This window comes from Parus major, chromosome 13, assembly GCF_001522545.3.
Source record: "Parus major isolate Abel chromosome 13, Parus_major1.1, whole genome shotgun sequence".
NCBI lineage: Eukaryota > Metazoa > Chordata > Aves > Passeriformes > Paridae > Parus > Parus major.
In genome coordinates, this window is record NC_031782.1 from 14,417,069 (window position 1) to 14,440,967 (window position 23,899).

General features: G+C 37.1%; 2 protein-coding genes across 2 annotated transcripts in view; one reads left to right on the forward strand and one right to left on the reverse strand.

Annotated features, from left to right (window-relative positions):
• The window catches only part of DOCK2 (dedicator of cytokinesis 2), a 154,622-nt gene that overhangs the window by 53,583 nt on the left and 77,140 nt on the right, over positions 1–23,899 (forward strand). The window contains exons 26-27 of the mRNA XM_015641547.3: positions 1,055–1,203; positions 7,333–7,425. Coding sequence (XP_015497033.1) covers positions 1,055–1,203; positions 7,333–7,425 — 242 coding nt within the window. The remainder of the gene's footprint in view (positions 1–1,054; positions 1,204–7,332; positions 7,426–23,899) is intronic.
• INSYN2B (inhibitory synaptic factor family member 2B) overlaps positions 7,701–23,899 on the reverse strand; it is a 34,305-nt gene continuing 18,106 nt past the window's right edge. The window contains exons 2-4 of the mRNA XM_015641558.3: positions 20,697–22,834; positions 17,966–18,040; positions 7,701–14,560 (exon numbers count right to left, since the gene is read on the reverse strand). Coding sequence (XP_015497044.1) covers positions 14,374–14,560; positions 17,966–18,040; positions 20,697–22,072 — 1,638 coding nt within the window. The 5' untranslated portion in view covers positions 22,073–22,834 and the 3' untranslated portion in view covers positions 7,701–14,373. The remainder of the gene's footprint in view (positions 14,561–17,965; positions 18,041–20,696; positions 22,835–23,899) is intronic.

Below are 23,899 nucleotides of genomic sequence, written 5' to 3' on the forward strand. Positions count from 1 at the left end.
CTCTTTTTTCTCTCTTTTTTCTCTCTTTTTTCTCTCTTTTTTCTCTCTTTTTTCTCTCTTTTTTCTCTCTTTTTTCTCTCTTTTTTCTCTCTTTTTTTCTTTCTTTCTCTCTTTCTCTCTCTCTTTCTCCCTTTCTGCCTTTCTCTCCTCTCCTTTCTGTCTCTCTTGTCTTTCTTTCTTGCTTTCTTGCTTGCTTTCTGTCTTTCTTTCTCTCACCCTCCTGTCTTCCTGTAGTAACTCACTTATTCTGGGGGGATTCTGAGCCCCTGGCTTGTTTTAAATCACATTAGATAAAGTTTCACCATGTCTCACCCTGCACTTGTTTATCAGAGAGTGCACTGTGTGTCCAGGTGCTCTAAATCATTATTTTTAAAAAAGTGTATTTTTTTTTATCACTGAATAGATATTTCTCTCATTCAAGTTATTTCAAATTTGTGTTTTTTGTACTCCTGACATTTCCTATAAGCACCTCTCTTAAAAAATGTACATGTGAGATTGGAATGCAACTTCATGTTTATGTTGACTTCCTTAAATTTAAAATAAGGATGAATATATGCACAGCTCTCCCTATCACAGGCTCAATAGGCCTTTCATTAGAGTCTTTTTATTACATTCTTTTATGTGCTTTTAAAAGATATGTTTCAAAAATTATTACATAGTTCTGTTCTGCTGTATGAGTCTTATTTTCAGAAGAAAGTTAATAAATACAGTAATTTTCTTACATTAAAATCCTGTCATTGCTTAAACACAATAAATTGCAAGATGTGAGTAATTTGTCCCCAAGTACTTGATATAAACTGAACAGGCTTCAGAATTTAACTGAAGAAAATTATTTTTATCAGGAACTTTTGGTATTGATATATGAAAATATTGTTGACTTATGAAAATACCACACAAGTTTGGAATATTCCCAAGGCACGATCGGAAAATCAACAATTCCACGTTGTGACTGTGGCTGTTAAAGCATAAAGTGTTTCACTCTTTGGGGGGGAGGGTTTCTTTGCACATACTATTTAATTTCTATTTCTTGTTAAGATAATTTGCTTTCTTTCAGAATGCAGGGACATTCTGCTTCCTGTGATTACAAAAGAGCTGAGGGAATTACTGGAACAGAAGGAAGATCAGCAGCTCCAGCTCCAGGAGAGGAAGTACTGTGTTGAATTACTTAACAGCATCCTGGAGGTGCTGAGCTGTCAAGAACCTGTGAGTATTGATGATGATGTAGAGAGGCCAAGTCTGTAGAAAGCCTGAGCTGATTAGTAAGTAAATTATTGATGATGATTAATCTCTTTCAAATATTTAGTGCAAGTCAGTGGCAAATTGAACTTTTCTCCTATTTTTCATAAACCAAAGGGCAGCTGAGGTATTAAAGATGAGTAGTGACTTCTGAGTAACCTGATCCAGTTGATGATGGAGATTTCATGGACTACATGACCTTGCAAGGTCCCTTCCAACCACAGCTTCCCATTGGTTATTCTGTAATTATTTTAATTATACAGAATAAACTCATAAAAACCCCTGCAGTGTCTGAAACAAATGCTTTTCACTGTACAAATATTGTAGAATATGGTTTCTGCTTTCAGCAGTATCTGGGTAAAACAGATTACTCTTTCCTGTATTTCACTTGGAGACTGTAGTTTCTTTATCAGATTTCTGAAATTTTGGAACACTGAAATTTTCATCTGAGTGGTTCTTTTTTTTCCTCATTTGAGAGCATGTTGAATTGATTTTTTAGTCCCTCACTTTTTAATGAGCAGCAGGTTATTCAATGAAGCTTCTCAATTATTTGAGGAATTTATTCTGAGAAAACATCATAATTAATTACATGAAGAAACTGTAATTTTCTTAATCTGTGAATATGTGCTGATTTTTCCTCAGCTGTAATCTTCTGATACACGTGTTCAAACTTTGTAGACTTTGCATTAAGACAAGTTGTCATTTTAGGGGTTTTTCACTGTGGCTCCTTGGATCATTTCCTAGTAAATGAAATCATTACAGCATATATCTTGATTTTATAAAAATCTTTGATACCGCTGAGGCTTTTCAGTTTGCACAGGGCAATCTTTCCCTGTGTATTAGGAGCTATTTGCCTCATTGGTTTAGACTTAAGCAGTTCAGGAGGGATTGATCCAAGGGGATACAAAAGAAATATTGGAAATTCTGAGTTTGAAATGTAATTCTTGAGAAAAATGGTGAAAACGTGATAGGGCAAAAATCGAAGTTATCATCTCATAAGGCTCTAATGCAAAGTAACCAGTTTTGTTACTGTATCCTTTAAAAGGTAAAACACAACTGTAAAGCAAGATGAGTAATACTTTCTCTGTATGTGTACTGCATAAATGAAGTTTATTTTTGAATTTAACAGTTGCTGTCCATAGCAGCAGTTGCTGACATGTTAAAAGCTCATTAAAGCCTACTGAAAATATGGGTTTGTAGCTCATCTTTGTGTGAGTGAGAACATTATGCAGAACAGCAGAATTGCTGAGAATTTCAAACAGATGCATTAAAAAAAATTACATTTGTTCAACAGAAGTGGCATTTCTGCAATAGTTTCTTTCAAGGAAGGTAAACTGGAGATTCTCTGTGAGATTTTTGGGTCACAGTTATTTACAGATTATATTTGCAGGGAATACTGATGCATTTCTGATACAAGGAGAAAAGCCCCTTGGGGTAAGTTTAAACCTCACACTGATATCAGAACATGCTCACCTATAGAAGCATCAAATTCCTAAGAAATATCATAGAATAGTTGGGATATCAACAAAAGAACCAGATGCTTCTGTTGCAGAAAGTCCACACCCTGGCCTGCCTCTGGAAATGCAGCTGCTGGTCAGAGAGAATATGGATTTTAGGATATATAAAACTGTAACACTGGGCTTTGTAACCACAACAGCAAATGTGTGGCCATCACTCGTAGCTTTTTCCTTCCTTGACAGAGGAATCCATGGATTATTATCTCATTTTTTTTAATCAAACACTGATCCTGCTTCAGTACTGAAAAATCTTCTATTGAGATTATTTATTTGACAGAGGAAAAAGAGCAAAGGAAGGCAACACAGCAGCAACCAAGGATCACACAGTGATCTGTCTTTAAGAGCCACTACAGATTTCTCTGGAGTGTAACACACATGTTTATTTTCCAGCCTAAGTGAGAAATCTTGTTTCAAGGCTGTATTTGCTTGCAGCAGTAAATACTTTGTTACCTGTAGGCAAATGAAAGTGTTCACATATGGCTGAGTTATTGTTCAGGCAGTGTCCTTCAGGATGCCTTTATTCACAGTGATCCAGATACAGACAATTGGTTTGGTAATTAACCAAATTATTTCAGCTGGGACTACACTTGAACCCTAAAATGAATACAGTTTTCTATTCAACAATTAATTCCCTGCATTTCTTAACCTCTTTCTAAGAAAATGGAGAGTTTGACCTGCTGGAGGAGAAAGTTTCAGCCTTTAGCAGCAGAATCACGTTACAAAATTAACAACACCAATGTATTTTCCCTATTTCTTCTGGTTTTTTCCATCTCAGTAGAGAAACCTGGTTTCAGACTAGTATTCAAAACTTTTTGGAAACTTAACTTTGATATTTTTGCATTGTGTTTATTTTGTGAAAGTCACCAGAAATAGAACACACACAAAGGACAGGGAAGAAAAAACAGCAGTAGTTGTTCTGTTTCATGTGGTGAAAATTTATACTGTGAAGTGATCTTTGAAGTTGTTAAAGAATTTTTGAAGAATGCATTTTCTTTGTCAAAGGCAAGGATATTTTCATATTACCTGCTCTGCTCTGCTGTTTTGCCTCACATTGTTTAGGGTGTGGGAACATGGGAATCATCAGATCCTTGTGTTCAAATGCTGTTTTCTTCAGCTGCTGCCTCACTGCTGGGTTCTGCAGGTAGCCAGCATGTTGTTAAAAATCTCTGTTTTGTGTAGTGTTTGTGAGTTCATTTTTATGACAAGACAGTCACTGTTGGGTGTCTCAGTGAGATGCTAAGGTTTGATTTTAAGATTCCTCTCCAGCAAACAATTTTTGGACATAAATGGCATGTTTTGACTTAATCATGTCTGAAATTAGCTTTGTAGCTTCAGATTGTGCTTCAAGCACCTGTGAAATACAGTTAAATCTCAGAACTGCAAGTCATTGATGAAGGTCATGATTAAATCAGTGATTTTTTGTTTCTGTTTTAATTAAAACCACTTCTCTTTTTCCTCTTTACAACACTTTGTTTCATGCAGTCTGGCAGTTCTTCATGAGGTGGCTTTGCCTCTAATCTGACATATATACTATGTTTTAAGATTTACTGAATCAGAACAATTTTTTATTTATAGTGCTTAAAAAATTAAATATAATGGTAAATGCTTTCTCTTGGAATCTATAGAGAAATCTTGGTTAAGACTGTAAGTGCCAGAGAGATGAAGAATCTTCTTCTTTCTGTGCATTGTCAATAATTGGCAGCAGTTGAGTTTTAAGCTGTTTAGCAAACAGTAGCAAACAAGCCTGGAGGCATTTTAGAATTGTAAAGAAATTTTTTAAGCATTTCCCTAACTTATGGCAGATCTTAATGCTTTAGCAAAAGAGAATTTCAAAGGGATGTAGTCAGGAATTCTGCATGTTCTTTCAAGGCCAATTACCTTAAGGTATTCTGCAGAGACTTTTCAGCCAGAACAATGCAGGATTATGAGTTATGGTTTAAAAAAGAAATTGTTATCCTTTAATATGTGCCTTTATTTGTATGTGTGTCAAAGAGGGGATACAGGTTACAGAACTGGGTGCACCAGAGAGTGAGCACACAGGATCTGGTTGGTGCAGAGCTCATTTCCTCTGTGGCTGCCCACACAGTGCCATGGTTTGGATTTCTGACCAGAACAGTGTTGATAATGCAGCAATGAAATTTTAGCTATTGCTGAATTGTGTTTGCACAGTGCCAAGGCCTCCTGTGTTTCTCACTGAGCCCATGCCAGGGAGGAGGGGAGAGCAGGGTGAGAGCTGGGGAGGAGACAGAGCAGGGACAGCTGAAATGAATTGACAGAAGTGTTTCCAAGTGGGTATCTCAAGTACAGGCTGGGTAATGTTGTAATTCCCAAGCAGCCATTCAGTGAGTCTCTGTTTGCCACTGTCCAAATAAATGAACACTCCATCAGAATCTGAACTGCAGGGTTGACTCTGAAACAACAGAATTGCTTTTTCTGTCCCAATTCTGTAGCAATTTAAATAGAAAATGAAAGCTAACTCAAACAGCCTCTGCTTTTACACTGTACAGGTATTTTTGAAAGAGTGAAATTTTGTCTGGCTTGGATTTTCTATTAGCTAATTTGTGTACCCATCTGTGCCATCCAGCCTGACAAGGAACCCAAAGGTGTTTGAGTTCTGTGAGAACACTCCCCTGCTGACCTGCCTGCAGAGCATGAACCCTGCTTGTTCCATGCCTTGGCAAATCTCTCCAACAGGGAAGACAAACATTTTTGATCACCATATTTAATTAAATGGAATAATACAATTATTTTTTTTCCAAGAGAACACTAATACATGATACAAGTAGTTAATTTAAAATCTTATGCTTAATCAATGGACTGAAGCCAAATGATGGTGGGTTTTCCCATGTCATCCATGTGCAGAGAAAAATGATCTGCAAAAGCACAAGTTGCAGTTGGTTGTTAGACCATCTTCTGAAGCTAGAAGCTGTAAGATAAAAGCTGAAATCTTGTGTATTGACAATGTGTGAAAACAATTTTTGTTAATTTAGCAATGTCGTTATTGAATGCTTAATCGTTTCTTAGATTATCAAGAAGAAAAGGAGTCTCAGTTTCATAGAGAAACCATTTTATTTCATTTGCTAATGTTTCTCTGAAAATCAAAGGTCTGGTAGAAAATAACCTTTGTGTGCTTGAGCATATGTAATAGTCTTTCCAGGAGAGGTTTGTTATGTGCTACTTGTGAATTAAGAATAGGGCTCATCTTTAATGATGGAGTCAGGGCTAAATGTTAAAACTCATTATGCAATGTTCTGAATTGTTACTAATTATGGTATAGCACATACTGAAATCTGGAAGTGAACTTACATTATATGAGCCCTCATCTTTGAATTAAAAAAAAGGGAAACTAATGAACAAATTATATCCCTGTGCTAAATGACACTAGATAGTTTATCAGTTTTGGCTGTTGATAATTTTTTTTTAAATTATAGTGATAAACAATGTTATAAAAACAACAAATGTGTCTTCTGTGCAGCCACTCTCAAGTGTGGTCGTGTTATAAACAGGACTGAACCAGAGAAAGTGAAATTTTAAAGAAGGAAACACCAAACACAAATTATTCTGTGACTATGTTTTTCATTTATAGAATATAACAACTTCTGAAATGCTGTGACAGGTGAGGGGATCCCTTCAGCTTGTGTGTCATTGTCAAGGGACACAGGAGGACTAAATGGTAACAATAAATAAATTGCCAGATGTGAGGAAGGTCCCTTTTTTGAGGTGTGTGGTTGTATCTGGCAATCAGAATAGGAGAAAGAAAAAGAAGACATTGGCTGACTCAGAGGGAAAACAGAACCTGGGGCAGTTTCTCAGCTACCTAAAACATTAAGAACTCGACATGGCTTCTGTGATTGTGTTCTTTCCATGCTATATCTGACATTAAGTAAAGGTCTTGGAGTAAGCTAAATATCCTTTTTTACTGGAAATTTGTTTAGACTTTTTCTTTTTTGTTGCATCTGCTTTCCCAAGTTGTCGAGTGATCAGAGCAAGGTCAGTGAAAGTGGTGAACAGGAGGTCATGCCCATTTGCTCAGGGTTTTAAAATAAATAACCAAATACTGTCCTCCAGGCAGCAAGAGCAGTACTTGGGCCAACCATGTCCAGTTTGTGCCTTCCCAGAGCAGCTTGGGTACAGAGGACAAGTTTCTCCTTTAATAACTCTGTATTTGTGACTGCCAGCTAAGAATATTCCTATGCCCCAGCCTGCCCTGTGAGAGCACTGACAGATAGGGGAGCTGGGAGAGAATTTGCCTCAAGTTAACTGTGCCAGGGTTAAGCTACAGACTGCACAGTTAGGGGGAGAGCAGGAGTCCTTTGAGTGAGAGATGGGAAGTGACTGTTTGAAACAAAAACCAGTTGTGGAGTAGATTGGGCTGAAATTGGATTGAAATTGGACACGAGTATTCCACTGAAATTGCTGGAACTAAGGAGCAGTGTGAGCAAGAAGAATTAGTGTTGCTCTTTCAATAGGGCTGTTATATTGTACAACTTGAACTGTCAAAATGGAAATAATTGGTTTCTTCTTACTTTTCAAAGAGATATTATTTTAATATCAAAACTCTGGTTTTTTTCACTTGCAGGCTTCAACTTTTCACCATATTCAAGAAATAATGGTGCAGTTACTACGCACAGTGAACAGAACTGTTATTACAATGGGACGAGATCCATTAATTGTGAGTAATATTTTAATGCATTTTCAATGCTTTGAAACTCATTTTATAAAAATACAAATATAGCATTTGTGGCATCCTTGTGAATTATTTGCTTTTAATTAAAAAAGTCTCAAGCTTTGCTTTTTTTTTTCATTCAGCTGTGACACTGTAGTCACAGTATTTTGAAGTATAGTCATAAGATTTGAACATTCTTTAAGAGAACAAATGATAAATAGAAAGTTAATTGATATTTTCAAAAAAAAGAACAAAGTTTTGCAAACCTGCATAAAATACATGGTTTAAGGCACTGAAAAGAATATTTCTACTAATCTATAGTGAAATTGTATGAGTAAAACTAAAAAAAAATATCTGGGCATATTCTGGCACTAAACACTCACCTGAGATTTTATTTTGTGGAGGTTCCATGATTTAAGGTTCTGTTTGAGTTATATTGAGATTTTGCAATCTATTCAGATTTAAGTACATATCACCTGAGCACTCCTCTGGATTTAGACTATGTGGGAATGTACTGGGTATTCAGAGCTTGCCCTTCAGACTGTTCACTTATGGGAAGATGCTTTTTAATGGCTTGTCTTCGGAGATTTATTTTATTCTACAAAATCATAGCATCATTTGCTTGATGGTTTTGGCCACAAGAGGTACATTGTGTGCCTTTAAAAACATCCTGTGTTTCCCTGTTTATTTCTATTGGAAAATAACAGTTTTAGATCATTGCCAGCCAGAGCATGTGTGCCTCCTAATGATTAGGCTCCTAATAATTGAGGAGACTAATTGAGTTCCCCAGAGGAAATATTTGCCAGTGGTTGCTTTGGACTCCCTGGTGGTACATCTGCAAGTTTGAGGCATCTCTGTAGCTGTTTTGAACTCCAGGCTGTTGCTGCACTTGTTGAACCCTCGGGCACATCCATGGTCACAACAGGGAATGGTTTGGAATGAAGACCAGTGACCCTTTCAGTTCTCTGGAGTGCTGGAAAGTGTTTTCTGTACAAAGAAAGTGTGATAGGAGTGCTGTGCATGACCTAAGCAGTCTGTTAAGAACTATTTCTGGATACCATAAACAGCACATGAAAAGGCAAAACGAAGCTGTTTTAATCCTGCATAAAAGATCCATTAGGAAACCAGTAGGAAACAAGCTTGTTACAGTAAATTGAAATGGCTTAGAAAATCTGCTTCTTTTTTCTTTCCCCTCCCATCTACTGTAATTTCTTCAGCTGTTTTAACCTGAAAAGAGCAAATTCACTGTGAATTTTGAAATGCACTTCAGTTGCTTCTAATTATGTTCATGAGAACCTCTACATATTTGTTTATTGGGCATTTTGGAGGTTTTCCAAAGCAGAATTCCAATAAATTGCTATGTTTTCTACAGCTGAAGCAATACTTCTTAACAGAGTAGCCTTTTATAAGCAAATAAATTGTTTTTAATGAGCAAAAGTCCTTTTTTATTCAGAAATAACTGGCAAAAGAAGCTTTTTCCATGCTCTGTGTTCTACTTTAGTTCACCAAGTTGATTTTCAGGTTTGTTTTAACCCTTTTGAGAGGGTCAAACTCGCTGTGAAAGCCCAAATGCTTGATCTTTTCAAAATGAAGCCTACAGTCAAGAATTATGTCCAGGACAATGCTTAGATGAGCTCAAATTGCTGAAAATATGGTGAATTCTGCAAGTACAGGTGGGACATGTGGAATTTCTGCAGCTGGTCTGTGTAGCTGAAGTTATACAGATATAAGTGACATTTCAAATCTATCACTTCCAGAAGGACAGAAGGTTACTCTAGATTTTTAAGTCTGTTACTTGTTTGTGAATGTTGCAAATATTTTTATTATCTTCTGCAGTGTAATTTAGTATAACTTGAAAATGCTATAGAAAGTAATGCTAATACTGATTTATGCTGATAAGAACAATGGTTACAATTTACAAAACCTATAATTGCTTGCAAGTTGAAATGCCTTGCACCTGACAGATAACTGGATCTGATTTACCTGAGAGGATTTTTTGCTTTCTGACAGGGTTAAGCAGGTTAATTTTCATATTCAGGTGTTCTTTTCACAATCTTCTAGCTTGTTGGCAGAGATCTGGCTTTACAGTTGCCTGGATCCTTTTGTGCTGTGATGCCAGTTGAAGGGAAAAAGGGAAAGGGAGGGTTCTGCCTTGGGCTTAGCTGGTAAGTGCCTGCTGGGAGCTGTGTTCATGTAATTACTGAGAAGAGTCAGGCTCAGAAAGAAATAATCTCCCCAGGAGAAGGAGGTGGTGGAAAGGTAATTTGGCTCTCTGCTGCTACTGCAGGGAAGACTTAGTTAAATGCCATTCTTGCCTTCACTGTGGTGTTTCAGCAGCTGAAGGCTTTAACAGCTGCTTGGTAGTTTTTGCTCTTAAAAGCCCACAAAATCTTCGCTGTTTGTAGTTGTAGAAGGGCTTCTACACTTTCATGAAGAGGGTCAAGTTTATTGTCTGAAACTGGCTACTCAAGCCTTACCTTGAATACCTCATGAGATTTAAACTTTTAGTTAAAGGTTATTGTCATGTAATGAAGTCCTGCTACAGGAACTATAGAAGTCAAATTTATAAACCATGTAGAACACAAAAATACTTGTTTTCAGTCTTGGCTTGAATAGGTAAATAGAAATATCATAAATCCACTATATGCACATAAAAAGTTTCCTTTAGTATTTCTGGACTTGATTTTGATTACAATATCAGTTTAACATGATGAAATAAGTGTGTAGCTATGCTACACAGAAATGTTTTTAGGCAGTATTTATATCAAATATTCTACAAATAAAACTTTGCCAAAAAGAAATCTGTGAGCTCTACTAAGCAAAGCCACTCTAGAGCAGACAACAACCACAGAAACTATTTACAGAGCTGCAGTGGTTGGAGAATTTGATGTGTTCAAATACACTCATGGTCTAGCTAAAAGCTGCAGCTCTTTTGTTTGATATTCAAATTGACATCCTTGCTGTACCTGGAAATGCTGCAAGAATGATTCCATGACATGCCTGTTAGCTTTCCATTTATTTTTTCTTTTCCCAAAGAACAGCTGTTCCCTTCCTTTGTAATCTAAATGTTGTTTATTATTAATTCATTCCTGAAACCTAATAAAAATATCTCGTTTTATTGCAAAAGATAACATCACATTTAAAGGGCCTAGAAATATACAAAACATACATTAGATATTGAGTGTCATTAGGAAGATGTTGTGTGTCTATGCTGGCAGGATTATTATAGTGCACAGAACCATCAGAAGCCCTACATGAACTGCTGTAACAGGAGACAAATCAGTATTTTATTCATACATTTTTAATTTTTAAAGAAAGTCAGTTTGACTCCATAAAACAACAGTTTCAAATACAGTAATTTTGGAATATGCTGCATTCTGTGCAATGTTTTATATATAGCATATATCATTTAAATATGTATTTCTCAGAAGCCCACAGTATTTTCATAATCAAGTGCTGGCAGGTAGCTGTGATTTGGATTTTTTGGTAGGGTTTTATGACAACTTGTGGGGAGTTGTTGGTTATTTTTCAATTTTATTTAAAAATGTGTTTGTATTTCTAACATTTATTTCCTGCTCTGGGAGCTAGTTTTAGTGATTATGCTGTTATTTTGTAAACCAGAGAAGTTTTTTGTAGCCAATACTTTTATCTTCCAACAGTCTGCAAATTTCTACTGTTGTTCCAATCTTCACATTATAAATTGTGTAGTGTGTATCTGGCACTTTTTTCTTTCCTATAGGAATTAATAATTAATTACTAAAATAAAAACCCCAATATCATATTTCCCATAAACCCTTTCATATCATATTTTCATATAGCCAAGATTCTCCAATTATGTGTCACAAAGCTTTAAATTTTAATTATTTTATATTGCTAAGATATGCACATTTTAAAATCTAAACAAAACAGCAGCTAAACAGCGTTTCCCTTTTCCTGCTCTTGATGTATCCACGACTGACAACTCCCCACCAACACCTTTCAGTGGGACAAAAGTTGTTTTTTTTCCAAAGTTCTCTCAAGTTTGATGTAGAAAACCTTTTGAGTGTCAAGTACCATGGGAATGACTGGGGGTAAAAACTCCTTGCAGTAGAAAGGATAATGCTTTCACAGCATTGGAATTCCATATTTTCTGTCCTTGAAGGGGGTGAGTTTGAAGACTCTGGGCAGAGGGAAGGCAGGGACAGAAGTGGCTGTTCCTGCTTGGCTGAGGCTTGGCTGGCCCAGAGCCTCCTGCCCTTCCCTGCTGCTCCAGGGGCAAAGGCACAAACACAATTTCATATCCAGACTTTACTGACTGAGAGCAAAATCAAAATCCACAGAGTCAGGAATCTGGAAAACAACAGCTAATTGGGACTGGGAGATTAAGGATTAAAAATTGGCTATGGTTCTGAATCCCATCAAGCTCAGGCATTAAAATATGAAACCTGTAAACACTTAAATCAGTGTATTTCAGATTTTTATGAGTATTGATGTTTCTTCAGGTCATAAGACTTAGAGCCTTACTTATAACTACCTTTGGTTGAACTTTCTTAAACTGAAGAGTTTTCATAGTTCTCCTGACACAGGAATTGATTGGTGTTATGTGGTGAAGCAAAGTGCTGTGGTTTGTTTAAATTATCTTTGAAAATAAATTGAAGGCGTCATATGCATAATGTGGGTAAACCCAAAATCAGATAGCTTAAAATGAGCACTTTTTGTGCTTGTCAACAAAAAGAAAGGCAAAAAAGTTACTTTTGTATCATAACTTAATAAAAAGTCAATACAGAAAAAGCCCTTGCTTTTGTTACTAGTGTTAAAGCTCTTGGTGTTGCTTGTTATTATACTTTACCACAGAGGATATTGGTCTTAAAATGTTATTTTAATACACAAGAATAACTTCTACACTAATAAATCCTTCACTGCATCAATTATAGAGACTGATGCCAAAAAGGAATCAGTGGTGTTGGCACAGCAGCACAAGCAGTGCATGTACTTGAGTGTAACATAGTGATGTGTTCTGATGGAGTCATTTAATTCTTACCTTTTTTATAACCACAACCTATTATTGAAGAGCTTTTCTGTCTCACTGGAGGAATCTAAAGATATGTTAGTAAAAAGTTAATTTCCTTCTAAAAAGCCTCTAAAATAACAACAGTTTTGTTCCTGTCATTTCTGTACTAACTGAAATTAACATAGAAATGTGTTTTAAGTGTCAGTCCTTTAGAATTTTGATAAATTAAGCCATGGAATATTGCATACTTTCTTCTAAAAGATTCTTTTTATAAAGAAGTTAGTTTCTCCAGACAAAATTCTTCTGTGCAAAATTGTTTTTAATGTATTTTCAAATGTGCAATTAACCCTAAGAATTCAAGGAACACAGAAGTGTACAAAAAGTGTACAGACATTTAAAACTAACATTGCACAATTAACACAGGATGACTTAGAAAAATAAGATGCAGGGTTTAATCTATAGAATACCCTGAACCAGGGCCACTTCTAAGAAAAGGTCTGTAGTACATTCCACTCAACTTGCTTTGGAAAACCTTTTCCCCCCTGCCCCCCATATGAAAGGTGACCATGTTTTCATGAATAAAATAATAGGATCACCAATCATAAATTGGCTTCCATTGGCACACCCAATGGTGCTAATGGTAACTTGAGTATTTTTGGAGGAAAGAAGTAGCTGCATTGATATTTGATAAAACCTTTTCAGCGTATATAATTATTTTTTGTGTGTGTAATACAGATCAGTTCACTAAATATTATTATTATGTTCAACTTTTCATCATATATTAATTTACATCTTAAGGCGAAAAAAAATATTGGGATATTTTTGTACAGCAGTACAGGTCTTAAATGGATGGACTGGGCAAATGATTCAGTTAGACAGTAGCCAAAATAGTTATTCCTCTTTATCCAGCAATTGTGTGATGGCCTCTGAGGGACTGTGTCCAGTTTTAGGCTTCCAGGTGTGTGAAATCCATCAGCTGAGTGCAGGGACAGCAGCAGGATGGCTGTGGCTGCAGTGTGGGAGATGAGACAATGACATTTGGGTTTGTTCAGTCTTTTGGAAGATTTAGGAGAGAGGATTCATCATCCATGGAGCTCTTCTTGCAGGTGTAGTTGGACAGAGCCAGGTGTAGTGGACACAAACCAGAATGCTGGAGGTTGAGAGTAGATGGTAGGGAAAAACCCTGGAACAGCCTTTCCCAAGGAGCTGAGGATTCTTGTCTTTGGAGATACTCACAACTCAAATTCACTGACCTTGCTTGAGCAGGGGTTTAAGACAAGAGTTACTGTGACCTTCTCTTGTTTTACAACTCCCCAATTCTTTCCAGAGAAGTCCCTTAAATGGCTGAAACTTCTAAATGGTGGCTTTTTATAATGAACAAAGAAAAGGATATAGTTAAAACTTAAGCTGAAATTCTTTTGTTTGTTCAATATTAGATGACAGCAACAAAATTATTTCAGTGGGGATATGAAATAATTATAATTGTCTCCTTTGAGGAGAGATTTGTTTGAACAATTTAGGTTTCCCTGAATTTGTTCTTGATGATGTGGTTTGTTCAAAGCTCGATGAAGTTTTTTCCCTTTTAGTCCATGTTGCTTATAAATGGGAAATGAAGGCCATGTGACATGCTCAGCTTTGTCTACCTTTGTTTTTTAAAGTAGAGATTTAAAACTTGTTATTTTTGGAAAGTTGAAAAAAAGGTCTTTACAAAGCATATGAAAGTGTCCTTGGAAAAAAATGAGAACTTCCTTTTGAAAGAAACAATTCCTTTTCTTGAAAATTGTATCTTCATGCACCTTTATTCAGTGAGCTGATTTAATTAAATTCAATTATTTTGATTTTTCAGGTACACTAATTAAACATTCTTAACCTTTTTGATTTCATAATAGCACATTTTCAGGTGTGTGCTCTCAGGCTCTTTCTGTTTTAGTGTCTTTTGAAATGTAAAAGGATGCATGAGGAAGTCAAATCCACCAGAAGCATTTTCTTTTCACCTTTTTTGTTTTTCTCCTTAACTCCTTTTTCTCAGGAGCAGGAGGATCAGGTGGAGGCTTCTGAGGTGAAGCTGGAGCTGGATTTTGCTCTGCATTGTCCAGTGTTTTCAAAATCTGATGAAATCTTCCTTCTTGTTGTCTGAAGTCATATTCTACACTATGGAAAAAAAAATTGAGAGACCTATGCTAGTAAGTGAGAAATTCCCCCTTTAAAGAACATGTCAAAGGCTGCTTCCCTCATCAGAATAATTTAGTGTTGTGCAGTGATACAGCCTGGGGAAAACACAGGGCATTTAGGGGTTTTTCCTTTGAAAACAAGTTCACCTCTTGTTTATTTTTTTTTTAGCAAAAAATTTTACTTCATGCGAGTTAAGAACTCCAACATTGTGCCCAAATATAAAAATATATTAGGATGACCTTTCAATTTTATTCAAAGGTCAGATTTTGATCGCATAATCCGACAGTCATATGCTCGTAATTAAAAACTCTCACATACTTAACTTTGTTAAATGTGAGTGTCACCCACTAGGACACAGACTAGGAACAAAAATATATGAAATTAAGCCACTTTGTAAGTCTTTGAGATATGTGGTGTTAGTTAAGAGGACAGTAGAACTCATTTCCTCAATTGAAAGCCCTAATTATTATTGATGTCAAACAAGAGCCAAGATGATAATTAGGTAACAGCAGATAAGTGCATAGAAATTAATGTAAGGTTCAAAAGAGGCAATGTGGTCAGGAATAAAGCAGTATTGTATGTATTTTCCTTATTTCAATCATTTTTTCTGGGCAGGAGAGTGAGTTGTATCAACCTTGTTGGCTATGAAGGTTTTAGGGGAGAGTGGAAAGGTTGTATTTGCCATTGTGGGAGGAAAAGAGCATTATTTAAAGGGGTTGGGATGCCACTTCAAGGCTCTGAAGCTGATTTTGGCACTGATCAGAAGAAATCTGTGAAAGTTAGTAAATGTGCAAATCTTTACAAGCTTTTAATTGTATTTTTATATAAAATCTATAAAATCATTAAATACTATGTTAAAATTAACTGGAAGATCATTTCCCTTAATTCACGTGTCTTGGGATTTTTCACTAAGTAATAAAATTCAATGGGTAAAAAGAAAGCAAGAGGATTATTTTCAGTTAGAAAAGAGTAGATGGATCTCTTGAACAAGAAGCAATGCATAATAAATATAAAAAAAGCAGAAGGAAGTGATATAAAATCAGTGCCTCTTGCATTTTATCAGCTTATTGCTAAAATTGCAACTTAATACCTTTCAATATTCACAGAGCAAGGGCACTGGAGAATGAAATGCTGGGTTTATAGAATACATAAGGGCAGCATCTGCTCATGTTCCTTTTCTCCACCCTTCTACAGAGTTTTTAATTTAATGTTGGAGATATCATCTCCAGAGGCAGGAGGTCAATTCAGTCTTCATTTAATACTGTCCATGATAACTGGTTTTAGTTGCTACTTGCATTTGTTTATTACAATGCAAACATTTCTATTACACGATCTAGATGGAAAATCCCAAGCCTGGAATCCCTGCTGGGTAGTTAATAAAGCTGAATTTACAGTCACTGTTAGGCTGAAAAGCTCTTTATTACTTTAGTGATCAGTGTAATCCACACGGGGATTTCTGTGAGATTAATGCATTGTTTGACTCAGGGACTGTGTGTGATAAAGATGGTTCAGTGACAGCAACCCAGCACTCGGCATGTGCAGGATTGCATCAGGGAGGAGTGAGGCTCTTTAGGAGCAGGAAAACTGGGAGAAAGATAAAACACTTGATTTTATAATCACAAATGTGATGCTGTCTTAGGGAAAATACTTGCATGGACATTTCAGGCCACATAAAACACAGGAATTGCACATGTTTGTCTGGAGCAATCACTGATAACAATTGCTTCTTTCAGGCTATTGTCTAATGAACTTCAAATATTAGTCACTCAGAATGCTTTTTTCATAACCACATCCTGTGGAACACCTTTGTAAATCAAAAACTACTGTTTCCTTACTGTTTCCTCCTTGTCTCTTAAAAGTAGAAACTTTTTAGAGCACCTGTGTTCTGTACATGTTCTATTAATCATTGCCATGTGAGCCTCCAGGCACCATTATTGTTGCAAACTACCTGATAAATCAAAAAGGTCCCTGAATGTTTTCTTACTTCCTCTGTTTTTTTCCTTTGAATGATGGTGCTTGTTGTCCAAGATCTATCCTGCACTGAAACCACGTAACCTTAAAAACACAGGGTATTTTTCCAAAGAGAGAAAGCATCCTGTGGTCAAGGGTAGTCTGTAAAATTCCCTATAAATTCTAGGGAGTGGCCTGTTGATGTCTAGTCCCATAAAACACACAGAGATTGTTTATTCAGAGACCACGATAAAGTAAAGGAAATTTTTTATCTTTTTTCTTTTCTTATGGATCCAGTCTGTGCTCTTGGATAAGTCGTGTAACTTCCCAGAGTATGCAGGGGGCTGTGAAGAAGATCCACAGCTTTGTCTCAGAGGAATTGTGGTGTTTAATCTGTGACATGTTAATTGCTTGGAAATTTCATTACCAGAGGTTTAGGACATCAGTATGGGACTGAGTTGCATGTTGAATAATGGGTTCCAATGCTCTGTCTAGTTTATTAAGCTCTTTACTAAATTTGGTTCATGAAGAACATGTGTGAGTATTTTCTATTAATTATTTCCATTTTTTAAAGTTAATGCTATAGTGATTACAAACTGTTGAAGATAATGGTCTGCCATGTTCTTTGAAACAAAGGAAAATGTTTCAGCCTCAAAGAGAAATTCTCTTACCCTTTATTTTTGTAAATGTAATCAAAACCCAAGATGTGGGTTTTCTGCCTCGTAACTGAGCTTGCAGAGATTAGATAATGTCTTTATAAATTCCCTTACTGAGTGGACAAAATACAAGTGCAGTACAAGCAAGACTTGGTACCTGCTGGCTTTGGGGTTGGTGTCTGGGCAGCTGAAGGCTCTCACAGTGTGTTTGTACAGACACAGCTTTTGGATCATTACAGCTCCCAGAACATGGCCCTGCAAAGCTTTCTGGCCATAAGAGTTTAGCATAAACTGCACTTGAAATCTGAAGTAGCCTACACTCAAATTGCACTCTCTGAAATTAACAGCAACTGAGGTGAACAGCATGGGAATTTTGGGTTTGTTTTGGATTTGTTAACATGAGCTGTAGCTGCAGCTCACTGGCATTCAGAGAACAGAGAGTTTGTCTTTCCAAAATCTAAAGTTATTACAGAAAACCCCAATTTCATCGTCAGAAATGGCATCACAGGTTTTCAGAGCATGCCAGGGATAACACTGTGAAGCTTTAGAGGGAAGTTTCTGCTTGAATTCTCCCAAGTCCAGTCTCCCTCTCAGCTAACACCACTGTGAACTGTTTTCTGCTTGGGGAACAAACCACGCACCTCATACAAACCACTTGGCCTTTTCTTAAAAACTGGGTTAGTCAAGGTTGAGACATTTTCTAAGTGTGAGCAAAAGACTGTTTTGTGCAACTGGGAGATGTGCAGGCAGGACAGAGCTGTGTGAGGGAGCGAGGTACCTGTAAATGATGCACGCCGTGTTCTGACAGGTGCTGCAGTTGTTGAGGTCCTGCCCAGTGTGGTAGAAGTTTCGCCTGGAACAGAGAGCAGTTCATGAGAGGTGGAGTTACAGATAATAACAGAGCTTGGAATCTTTTATGAATAAAAGCCATTCTAGTCACCATTTCTGTCAGCCCTACTAAAAATTCTGGTGTCAAATTCTACTTTGGAAAGTTTCTTTAAAAACACACAAACCCTGTGAGCCTTGTCTTGCATCTTTGCCACCTCATGCTGTTAAGAGTTCTGGTTGCTGGTTCTTGCATGAACACTTGTTAGGAAAACACTCAGACGTGAGACTGCTTCTAACAAACACACTTTCAAATATTTGAAAATCCATGCAAATTTCTAAATCAGTCTGACCTCTGTCCTTATGCTTTCGAGTCTTCCCTTTCCATGTTTCCTTATTTGAGTATAACCAAGTCAGATTTTTACTGCTGATAAGTTACAAATTTGTAACGTTGAGGAAACAAGAAAAGTGAGTTTTCATGCTTAACACTAACTAGAGCTGAAATATTTTTATGATGGAGAGATGTGCATTAGAAACAGGTTGAGATTGGTGGCTCATTATGCCTGAAGAAAGTGTAACACTTATATTTAACAAGTTTTATTTGAATTAGGGGAGGTCAGCTGGTACCAAAATAATTTTTTGATTGTTTTGGGAAAAATGGGAGATCTTCATGTGCATTGTTGTGATATCAATACAAGTGCTTGGAACATTCAGCATTACTGTGAGATGAATCTGCCAAGTGGATTAAAGCTTCTCATTGAATCTCAGAGTGACACTTGAAGATATTTGACAATTTTTTTTCTGTTCAGCCATGTGGTAACTGAACAGAAATGGATTATAAATATTGCTGGATAATCTGACCATGCTTCACTGCAAATTAGTCTTTGCTATGGGCAGATTTGCAAATGTAATTGAAATTTAGGTTCTCCCCTAGAGAGCTGCATGCAGGGGAGAAGGAGTGGGTGTTCTTTCCTGTCACTTCCTAAAGAACCACAGGTGATGTCTGGATGGAGATCACAACAGAGCAATGACTGCTTAAACTTGAGACAGACTTGGATCCCTGCCTCAAATCTTGTCTCTTACCTGAATTTTTGGGGGTTGGAGTGTTGGAAATGTTTTCTGCATTTTTGCTGTTAGTCTGTCTACATGGATTTTGTCTCTTGTGTTTAGGCTATTATAAATTTGGTGCTAGAAAATCACATGGAACAAGCCTCTGAGGGAGTGTAGCTGGACTGTATGGGTAAAATGTTATATAGAACAAGAATTTATGTGGGCACAGTGGAAGCTAATGAAAGTATTTTCATGCTAACAGCCAGAAGGACATTACCAGTTAAGGTTTCCAGATTAAAAAAAGGTAATATGTATGGAGTGAAACCACTTGCTAATTTGATTTATATTATTTTCAGTTTTTAATGAGTGTAAATTCTTATTTTAATTGTAAGTTGTAAAGTCATTCAACAGAAATACAAATTAACTTCAGTTTCAAGATAAAATATATGGAAAGAGAAAAAACTTCCAAATAGATTTTTTTTTTAAATTTTTTTTTTTCCTTCAGAAGCTGCAAGAATATTGGGGTATATAAAGTTCTGGCCTCAGTTGGTTCTACCCTGAGAGTTCTGCCCACATGGGAACAAGGGCAGAGCCCTGATGCTGGGTGGTGTGAGCACAGCAGCATCGTGCTCTGGGCTCTTTCTTCAACTGCACCCACACAAAACCCTCAATGCAGCCTTCTTGTGGTGTTTGCATTGTGGAAACGTGGAAAATGACCTGATTTGGTCATTATTGTAATCAGTAAGTACAACTGATACACATGATCTAATTTTTAAATTAAGAGTACAGTTTTGCATGCGTAAGTGATTTACCTACATGCATGAGGTGCCTGTGCTAAAGATTAAATTTACGGTAGCATAGTCTCTTCATGTTCTTTTTCCCTTAAAAAATAAAATGGAACCTTTATTCCCTTGATGTATTTCTGAGCTTTTCAAAGATAAATTGTTTGAAGGATATGCTACTTAACAACAAAACAGAACTTTAAAGTGTGTCCTAGATGCAATTACTGTAAGAGCTGCTGTTGATAGTTTGGAAAGCTCTATTGGGATATTCTGAAACCTGTTTTGAGCATAAAAAATATTTATAATTCTATTTTAACTTTTTCCAGTCTTTGGATGTTAGTTGCATTTATGGTGTCATTATTATTAATAATGCATAATAATGCATGAATACTGCTTGCAGCCTTGGCACAGTCCCTGTGTCACCAAACTGACAATAAATACAGGGTGTTTTTACATTATTATGGGGGTGCAGAAGGGAGCCACTCTGAAACCTGAGAGTCTGAAGTGAGTTCTTGCTGACAGCCTTCACCTGCTCTGTCCTTAGTTCTCAGTCTGGCACTCTGTGTGTATCTGACCTTGCCATGCTTTGAAAACCTTAAATCTAAATAAAAAAGGGGGTTGTTAAGCTGGGTCTTGCACTGGATTTAGTAAAGGCAGTGTCAGCTGAAGCCAAGCTATGAAGGAACTTGCTTCTCTGCTGAAGCCCAAATACCACAAAAAGGGTGTAAGACATATTTTTGCACTCATCTTTAAATATCAGAAGAGCCTTGTTTTTCAGTAGCAAAGGTTAAAACAATGATAATATTTACTTTACACTTCTGATAAATTACTAATATTAAAAATGAACCATACCCTTCACTGAGGGCTCTGGATTTTTCCAGGTCTTGGATTACATTCAAAAGGACTTTAATCTTCTCCTGGTTTGACTGCAAGGATTCCTCTACAGACTGCAGCCTGCCTTGTAGGGCACAGAGTTCGCCATGTGCCAAGTGAATTTGATTTATTTCGTTAATCTCTTTGTTGCTTTGCGGGTTTATTTCATTCCTTGGCGGATAAGACTTTATGTGAAATCCTTCTAAACAGCTGTTGGACTGGGAAACATCTGACTGGGTGGAATTTTTCTCCATTTCAGTGTTACATGGCAGCCGTGGTTTTGGTGCGTTACTGCTGGCCAGTGCCACTGTTGGGTGATCATCACTTGGTAACGTCACGCAGCTGGAATCTGGCTTGTGCTCTCCTGCCTGGTGACAGTCTCTGAGGAAACAAGGAGATGAGCTGTGATTTGATGGGGGTGACAGGGGAGTGCTTTCCTTACTGCTGGCATCTCTACTGGCTACAGGCGGCTCAGGGTCGCTTTTCTCCGTTTCACGAGCAGCAGAATGGGGGTTCCATTCACTGCAGCTCACAGAATTGCTTAGGCAGGGCTCTGCTCTTTCAGAATCAGATGACAGTGTGCTGTTTTCATGACTTTCGCTGCTGTTGATGACGGTAGGAGAGTGTAGTGAATGACTCAAAACTGTGGTTGTGTCTGGTGCATCCAGGGGAGCGTTTCTGTCCTGTGGAAAACTCACATGAATGTATTCAGGCACCTGTGTAGACGCAGTTGTCTTGTCTGAGGCTGAGAAATCGTCCGAGTACCTCGGTCCATTGCTTTGTGCTTTTGATGACCTTTGAGCCAAGCCCACCTCGCTATTCCTGCATCCATCCTCCAAGTGATTACTTATCCTCAGGTAGCAGAGCTCTGAGGACAGAATGTCTGCTTCACAAAGATTGCCATTTACCTGGATAGGGTTTGCAGGCTCCGCTGGCATTTCTGTCAGTGATTTGCTTACTGTCAGCTTTTTCCTTTTAAAGACCGGGAAGTGTTTCCTGAGGCTGGGAGAAGTTTGTATGGCAATATTCCGAAGCCCCTTCTGAGCCCTTGGAAAAGTTGGAGACTGAGCTAGCAGAAAATTGTGATCCCTAAATATTTCTGGTTTTCCAGTTGAGAATGCTGTGTCTTGGGCAGGACGAGCTTCCAGCTGTGCCTTGGTGCTGACACCGTCATCCTTGAACCGAACTTGCTGGGATTTGCTCCTGCGGTGCTGGGGGTGTCTCATAAAATCTGCCGAGTCCAGACTGTTCCTTTTCAGCAGCACTGGGCGCATTTTCATGTTTTGCTGGGCCATTGAGTCACAGTTTAAAGTTTGTAAATAACGTGTTTCTCTGCGACCCATTTCATTTGACATTTGACCTGTATATTAATATTGTTCCTAAGATACAAATTAACACCTTACTCCTGGAGCTGATCATTCTTCTCCTTGTTATTATGTATATTTTCAAATGGCATGTTCTCTTTAGGGATTCTCTTCCAAATTTAATTGCAGATTAGACCAAAAACTAAGGTAAATTAAATATAAAATTTAAAGAAAGATTTCTTGTAGCTCAGGAGTGCAGGAATTTTTACCTGCAGCTAACATGGTCACTGTATTACAAAAATGCAACAGGCTGTTTCAGTTAACTAATTTAAAGGTAAGGTTGAGTCTATGGCTTTCCTGATTCTCTTTTGACAGCAGCTCTCCATTAGGGATCCAGCTTTATTCACTCACATGTGTTTTATTTGCATGTAGTCAAAACAAGCATAATAACTTTGGGGGGCATTTTCATTTCTGATGCATAGTTGCACTGATGGAATATATCCATTAATACCAAACTGAATTGCTTTCTTTAGAGATGGTTTTTCTTCCTTAGCCATCTTTTTATTGTCCAATCGAAACTAATCTTCCCAAACAGGTAAGGAAAATGTCACCACTTATGACCAGGGCAGAACAGAGCATCCAGTGGGATTCTGTGAGAAAAGCTATTGATGTGTAGTTGTTACTGCTGTTCTTGCAGTGCTGCACACTGGCAGATCATATCCAAAACAAGGCAAATCATATCCAAAGGGTGCCTCAGTTCTGTAGACAGGACAGAGGTCCAGGCTGAATAACCAGAAAAATAGGATTCAGTTCCTGAAAATAAAAAGACAACAGTTGTAGCTGAGCAAACTGGCAAAAAGGTGTGATTTTCTTCTGCTGTCTCCTAGTAACTTCCCATCGTCACTGCTTCTGTAACTCTGGCAATGAGATACTTAACAGAAACTGAAAAATGTTTTAGAATTTTGAGGTGGCTTGAGTTTTTTTCATATGAAATGCAATGGTCAAAAAACCAATATATATATTTATATACAACAGATACAAAATATCATAAGCCTGAATCTGATCCCAAATGTAGATTTTAAAACTTAAGCAGTCAGATTTGAAAATGGCCATTAAATCCTGATATGGATGAAATATCCAAAACTGAACCATACAAATATGAACTCTTAATTTGGAGGCAAGTTGAGGTTTGAACAAAACTCAGATTCTTTTTTCTTCTTTTTAAAGTTGTCAATTTTCAAGTGTTCAGATTTGAGTACAAGATTACAGCTAAATTCCCAGTGCAGTGGTAATTTACTATTAATCCTGTTCCCTGTTAATTCACTGGTCATTTCATTAGCCTTACTGCTTCCATTAGCTCAGAACCTTTTATTTAAGCATTGCACAGATTTTACCATATTTAATTTACAAGAATTGAGGAGATGGGTGCAGCGGGAAAGATCTTGTTATAGAATACAGCAAACTGTTATGTAGCATCATGTAACATTTAGGTGCTATAATATAATTTAAGCAAAGTAATAATGTGATATTACTCTATTACAAAGTTTAAGAAGAAAATGAGTGTTGGGTTATTTCACTGCAGAGAGAAATGCCACATAAGATATCGAGGAAATAAATATGTACATTAATACCAAATTTTACTTTTGTGATATGCATGAAGTCATGGAAATCTCTCTGCTGATTGTGCACTGGAAACAGGAATTACAGTAAACAAGTCCAACAGTTTCTGCAAACAACATTCCAGTGCCAGGTTCTGGGTTCTCATTTCATCCACTAATTACCAGAGACTTTTTACGGTTCTGTTTGAGAATTTATCCAAATATTGCAGTAGCATTCTCCCCATCACAGCTGCTGTGCTCCAGGCAGATGGACTACTTT